The 7,500-nt window shown below is 40.2% G+C and overlaps 1 protein-coding gene across 1 annotated transcript in view; it reads left to right on the top strand.

Annotated features, from left to right (window-relative positions):
- Nucleotides 1–7,500, top strand: part of LOC143019539 (sodium-dependent phosphate transport protein 2B-like) — a 46,684-nt gene that overhangs the window by 26,145 nt on the left and 13,039 nt on the right. Inside the window, exon 4 of the mRNA XM_076175255.1 lies at nucleotides 4,901–5,041. Coding sequence (XP_076031370.1) covers nucleotides 4,901–5,041 — 141 coding nt within the window. The remainder of the gene's footprint in view (nucleotides 1–4,900; nucleotides 5,042–7,500) is intronic.

Raw genomic sequence — 7,500 nt, 5'->3', positions numbered from 1 at the left:
TCACACACAAACACACATGCAAAGCCAACATTTGTATAAACATACATAAATGTGCATACCTTTACGCACACACAGGCATACATCTATATAGGTATGCGCAAATGCGCACACACATTACATACATACATACATACATACATACATACATACATACATACATACATACATACATACATACATACATACATACACATACAACATGCATGCGCATATACTAGCAGGCACCTGGAGCCCAAGCGGTCTCGCTTCTGTGTGCGGTGACTCGAGGGGCAATCAGGACCTCCAACGGCACAGCAACAAGTGCATCATTGGCAAAAACAATGGCGGCTTTGCATTGGCAATGATTGACAACAATGTGCATAGCTATTGAAAAGTCTAACGAACGTACCCCTCCTCACTCATGAAACAGGACACGCCATCTCTACACTTGACAATAGTATGCACGAGATATCAAGTAGATTTTTCATATAGAAACCTCCCCGATCGGCAGATCTCAGAACGCCCTGCGATACACTGGATCGGACCCGTTCTCGGGTTCAACATGGACTGCAGACAACCTTTGCTGAAAGTTCACAAGCTTACAAAGTGCTACTAGGGGTGAATCCAGGCTGTTCAGGCCTCCAGATGGAAACGATCACACGGCAACAACAAACGACTGAGGACTTTGCCCGGCACATTAAGCAATTTGATAATGCAGTAACTGTTTATGTCCTGATTGTCCCCTCATTCCTATGCAGTCAGGGAAGACCAGCCTCTTACTTCCAGTTAGACGGAATGATACCGGACTGCCAAACAACAGACGCCTCATATGTAAGCCACAGATCGTAGTCAGCGTTTAGCAACTACGTGTTGACGTTGCAGATGAAAGCCGTCTTTCCGTCCCTCAGTTTACATGCGTGGCTTAGAACGGGAGTGGCTGTCTACGACAACAGTTATAGAATGTTCAGATAGAATATAAGAAATAAGAGCACAGAGTACCTGAAAATGAATTATTTGTGCCATAATTTATTATGCGCTTTTGATATCACACAACCCCCCCCAAAAAAAAATATATATATATGACCAAGAGTCAGACAAAAACGTTAAAGATCTCTTGTAGAACGTTCTTTTGCGGAAGCCATATTGATTATCAGAGATCATGTAACGAAAGGATAAAAGCAGTAGAAATGTAGATTTGGAGAAGGATGCTGAAAATTTCATGGACAGAATTTAAAACAAACGAAGAAGTACTACAGCAAATAGGAACACAGAGGGAAATTACAACAAATATCAGGAAAAGACAGATACACTTTCTAGGACAAGTCATGTGAAAACAACAATTGATGATGATGATGATATAGTTTAACGTCACAAACTCCCCCCTATCGGAAGGCTAGGACGGTGCCCCTCACAGAGGGCTTTGTAGCGTGGAATTTAATGAACCATGCCCTTGGTTCAACTTCGCTGGTGGCAGGATTCGAACCGCCATCCCCTCGACCTTCGCCGCAAGTAACGACGCCCTAACCCGCTCAGCCAGAATTATGTGCCTAACAGGAAAAATAGAAGGAAAGAGGGCAAGAAGAAGACCACACATAAGATATGTAGATGGATTAAGGACTTTTGTAGGAGAAGAAATAACAAATGCCATCATGTTAAGAAGAACCATGTGCAGACAGGAATGGAGTTCCATCGTAGCCAACGTTCAAGCCGATACGGCACCCCGAACCTCAAACCGAACATGTAACGAAAGATATTTAACAACATTCCTACTATAAACTGATTCGAAAATGTCAGGTAAACAAGACAGTAGAATAGGCTAAGAATAGTCATTTTCCTTTGAAATAGGTTACATGTAAGCATTCTTACACTGAGGTAGTTTTCAAGAAAAATAGGGAATATTCCAGTCGAACCATAAGCCTTTTTAAAGGCCAAATAGGGCAGATAAGAGATTTGGAAGAAATCTGTATAATAAGTCAGAGGAATTAGCAGAAGAAAGAGAACCGGTATTGTCCAGTTTTAGTGAATGTTTGTGTTAAGAGGGCATCGAGGTAGCCCAGTGGATACCGTGTCAAACTCATGAACAGGTGGTCGTGAGTTCGTTTCCCTGGATCCGCTGCGGAGTTTGTCGCGTTGGTTCCCGACATCCCTAGCTAGGCGGGGAGGTGACCCAGCATCGGCCTAAAAAAAAAAAAAAAAAAAAAGCATACCACAACCGATAGGGCTAGCCCTAACAGGCGTTTCTCACTTCCCTTTTCGTGGGAGTGTGGTAGTGGGTCTGAGTTAAGAGTTGAGTTTTCTTGAGAGATGCAGCAACGAAGGAAGTATAGAAGAAGATATTATAGTTTTGAAAAAATGTTGTTCGATGGATGCCAGAAATCGCGTGAAGAATTAGAGAAGGGAAGCTTTTGACAGTTTTCATTGATATATGACTGTTTGGGTTACCGGAATATATATTTTTTCAAGTTCTTGGCAGAGGTAAATATACTATAATTTCCAGAAGCTTGAAGAAAACAGTATTGTTTGTAAGATTTTTCTGTATCTAGCAAGAAAACTAGTGTGGTTAAACAAGGGTTTCTAGTTAAAGAACAAAACGCTAGTAGCAGCGATGTAATTCAAATAATCAAGCCGGCCACGCGCAGCTTTGAACTCTGATAACGCTTTGGACCCACGCTCAGATGGACTCGAGTTCAAAGCTGTACGACAGCTGGGTCTGATTGTTTGAAGGCTTTATAGATTTATGATTAGAAAATGTGGACGAAATGTATGCCTTCATAAGCGAAATGATCACCTCAGTGATGAATTCTGCAATCACTGAGGGTTCAAGATAGTGGAAGCAGTAATTATTCCTCGGAAAACTAAGAACTATTACCTCAAACTCCCAATTAGCGACACCAAAGTTTCTAAGGCGTTTGCGCAGACCAAAAGTGAAGATGTAAGAGTAATGACAGAAATGGGGTTATGGTCGGAGTTACAAAACGGAGAGAAGAGTGTAACTGAAGTAGGAGAATTAGTAGTAATGATGAATGTTGGGTGTGGCCCCAAGACTGCTAGGAATAAGGGTAGGATGCTGAACTAGCTGTTGCAGATCGCTTAGCATTGTAGAGTTTAAAGTTAGTTCACCGGCTGTATCAGTAAATGAGGAGGAGGACGAAAAGAAGTGGTTAAAACCGTGAAATTTCAGAGAAAAGAGAGTGAGATAGAGTATTTTCCAGCGAGGAAAAGAAATATCGTTGCACATGTATACGCAACACTTCACTTCTGCTCCCAGTTAGGTTGCCTGTCGGGCGGGCCATCACTCTTCTTCAACTAGTCCTCCTGGTTCCGAGGCTGATCCTTGAGTTTCATAAGCAAATTTCATTTTACATCACCGGTTTGCTAGGCCTGTCGTTGCAGCACTTTCATCCAGGCTTGGGACCCGCGTGGGGCTCTAGATGGCATTCCCCACGTCAGCGTTTATACACAACAGTTAGCTTTAAATCAAGTTAGAATAAAGAAAGTAAAAGACAGAATATAGATTGTTATTTGTATGTCTAGACCCTAGATTTTAGCGAGAAAGAGGAAATATTACTTGAGGGAGAAGGGGTGGTATTCCAGAAAGAAGAAATCTGAGTGAAATATATATAAGAGGAAGAATCAAAACACCTCCAGAAGTCGCCAACCATCAACTTAACCAAGTTGGAAAACGTGTTGTTTCTCTACTTGATTGGGGTGTCGACTGTGTAGTGATGAAATAGATGTACGTCTTCGAGAGCAGGCAGGACTGCTGTGTCATCTGCAACACAAAAAGTTGCAAGGACAAGCCGTTAATGACTTAGCCCAACTGATGTAGGTATCAGGGTCTCCCGTAGCCTTAGCCATTGTCTCTTTCCTCGGAGGACCAATGCGGCTGTTTCTTGCAGCCTTCTCCCTCAAATACTAACTGAAGAACATGCACAGTTAACCTTTCATACGCTTGGATGGACAAACTAGTGCATCTGGAACGTCATGTAAGGGTGTGGAAGATCCCAATACTAATTGGTGAAATTTGTGCCTTGTGTACTAAGTTCAAAGCACTTGATATTGTAAACATTAGTATCAAGTATCGAAAAGAAAGTGTAAATATTAGGATCAAAACCTTCACAATGCAGCATTCTCCCTCAATTGTTAACAGAAGAACATGCACAGTTAACCTTTCATACGCTTGGAGGGACAAATGAGTACACCCGGAACGTCATGTAAGGACGTGGAAGATCCCAATACTAATTGGTGAATTTGTGCCTTGTGTACTAAGTTCAAAGCACGTGATATTGTACACATTAGCACCAAGTGTCCGGTATATCAAGAAGAAAGTGTAAATATTAGGAACAGAACCTTCACAATGAATTTCACTCAGTCAGATCATCTGTCCATTATGTCTTTCTCTGTCTTTTAGCGTTATTATCAACACGGATATTTCCATTCCTCACTGTGCACTCCTTAGTTTTGTCTATAATACCTTCAATAATTTCCAATTTTTTTCACCAGTAGATCAATGCTAGGGTTGTAAATATGTACATATTTGTACATGTATACATGCAATTATGATATATATGTGCAGCCATATGTACATTCATATAAACATATACATATATATACATAGATTATGTGCATATACACAAATATACGTACGTATATACATAATTACATCAATGCATACATGTATATATATACATATGCATATACATATACATATACATATACATATACATATACATATACATATACATATACATATACATGCACATACACATGCATATGTATGAATACACACACACATATACACGCACACACATACACACGTACACACACGCACACACACAGCAATTATTTTTTTTTTTTTTTTTTTTTTTTTTTTTTTTTTAAGTGTATCATACTTTAACTTTTAATTTTTCTCTTTGCACAGATCTGACGACAGGAGAAAAGATCAAACGTGTCGTCATCAATGCTGGTAAATTCGTGTCCGTGCTGACACTCCTCTACTTCTTCGTCTGTTCCCTTGACTTCCTAGCTTCTTCCTTCAGGCTCATCTCAGGAAAGACCACAGGTAAGTTGATCACGTTTTGACTGAACTGGCCCTCTTAGAAAAAAAACTCGCTTCCCTAAGATGTCTAGCAATTGTTAGAATGAAACATATGAACAGACTCCCTGTAGAGGTGACTTGTCCTACTCGATGAGGCTGAAGAGATCACGTGGCTCTCACCAGGAAGAACGCGTGATCTGACGTCATATCGTGTGTCTGATCTATACAGTTTTTGTCCTGTTAAACATTACCTGAGACGAAATTCGAAGAAAATTTATGTCTGTCAGCCGAGCCCCATTTTCCCAATTCTACCGTGTATGGTCTATATAGAATCGCTTGGAATTAGACAAATTTAATTCTACCAAATTTATCACCGAAGTGTTATCCTACAGTGTACGATAGGATTCTAGGATTCCCCTTAGATGAATAAGATTGCTTGTTGCCGCAGACATTACGGTTGTCCAATATACAAGAACAAGTGACAGTCCTTACACTCTTTGGAAAGACTCATAGTGCGGGGTGATCTAATTGAGGTGTTCAAGTGGATCAAAGGCTTTAACCAGGGTGATGCAAACAAGGTTATCATATTAAAACAACAGAGCAGGACTCGCAGTAATGGGGTAGGTGGGGGGTGGGGTTGGAGGGTGGGTCCTGCCTCACGACCACACTTTAACCATCCAGCTATAGTTCATTATGAGATAATATATCGATCCTAAGTGACTACTGATGATTACCATTTGCCGTGGCTGTCCACGCACATAAGAGTGGCCCCAGTTAGACATCTCATGGGAACATGATCATACTTCATCTTAGACGTTGGGCTATTTTTCATTCGACATTCTACCTCCAACCTCTATTTGAATACCTAGAATATGACTTTGCTTATAGAAATCTAGACTTCTTTAAGAACATTTCAACAGTGTGTCTAAAAGTCGTATAACTTTACAATATCTTAGTTTATCATTCACCTTTGCTATATATCTGATGGAGAGATCATTTGATATTTAGAGATTTGAAAAAATGGATTATTACAACCGAAGTCGTTTTTACTCAACTATCGGTGCTGGTAAAGCCCAGTGTGATAAACAGTTAAAGCCCAGTGTCATAACCAGTTAAAGCCCAGTGTCATGACCACGTTAAAGCCCAGTGTCATAACCACGTTAAACCCAGTGTCATAACCACTAAAGCCCAGTGTGATTACCACTAAAGCCCAGTTTGATAACCAGTTAAAGCCTAGTGTGATAACCACATAAAACCCAGTGTCATAACCACTAAAGCCCAGTGTGATTACCACTAAATCCCAGTGATGATTACCATTTGCCGTGGCTGTCCACGCACATAAGAGTGGCCCCAGTTAGACATCTCATGGGAACATGATCATACTTCATCTTAGACGTTGGGCTATTTTTCATTCGACATTCTACCTCCAACCTCTATTTGAATACCTAGAATATGACTTTGCTTATAGAAATCTAGACTTCTTTAAGAACATTTCAACAGTGTGTCTAAAAGTCGTATAACTTTACAATATCTTAGTTTATCATTCACCTTTGCTATATATCTGATGGAGAGATCATTTGATATTTAGAGATTTGAAAAAATGGATTATTACAACCGAAGTCGTTTTTACTCAACTATCGGTGCTGGTAAAGCCCAGTGTGATAAACAGTTAAAGCCCAGTGTCATAACCAGTTAAAGCCCAGTGTCATGACCACGTTAAAGCCCAGTGTCATAACCACGTTAAACCCAGTGTCATAACCACTAAAGCCCAGTGTGATTACCACTAAAGCCCAGTTTGATAACCAGTTAAAGCCTAGTGTGATAACCACATAAAACCCAGTGTCATAACCACTAAAGCCCAGTGTGATTACCACTAAATCCCAGTGTGATTACCACTAAAGCCCAGTGTGATTACCACTTAAAACCCAGTATGGTAACCACTAAAGCCCAGTGTAATAACCACTAAAGCCCAGTGCCATAACCACATAAAACCCAGTGTCATAACCCCTTTATGAGCAGTATTCCTGCACCGACAGCAATGAAATACATTAATCCAGACTTCCCGATAAAGATATTAATGTTTCAAGATATTCTTAACAGCTGTCACCAGGAAATAAGCTCACGTACAGACGAACCAGTTACCTTTGCCTTTTGTGCTCGGGCAGCCCGGGTAGACGATGTTCAATGAAGTCCGTTAGACGATAAAAATTAATTTGTATATTTACTTTTCTCACTTAAACTGAGCGAACTTATTTGAAAAGTGAAAGGTGTTCCTCAGTCCTCCTAATGCAGTTCAGTTAAAACAAACCATTTAAGCATACGTAGCGTACTCTAAACAAAGACTTACATGATGGAAAAAAAACACGATCGTTCAATAATAATTTTCCTTACAAAAACAAGGTGTGAAAATCCTTTCAACGCTTCTTTTTTTCCGTTTTAGATGTTTAGATAATTGATTCCAGCTGAGGGGGGTAGGAGATAAT

This window comes from Oratosquilla oratoria, chromosome 37 (assembly GCF_046742065.1).
Source record: "Oratosquilla oratoria isolate Oo_2021 chromosome 37, ASM4674206v1, whole genome shotgun sequence".
NCBI lineage: Eukaryota > Metazoa > Arthropoda > Malacostraca > Stomatopoda > Squillidae > Oratosquilla > Oratosquilla oratoria.
This window is presented reverse-complemented; position numbering and strand designations above follow the sequence as displayed.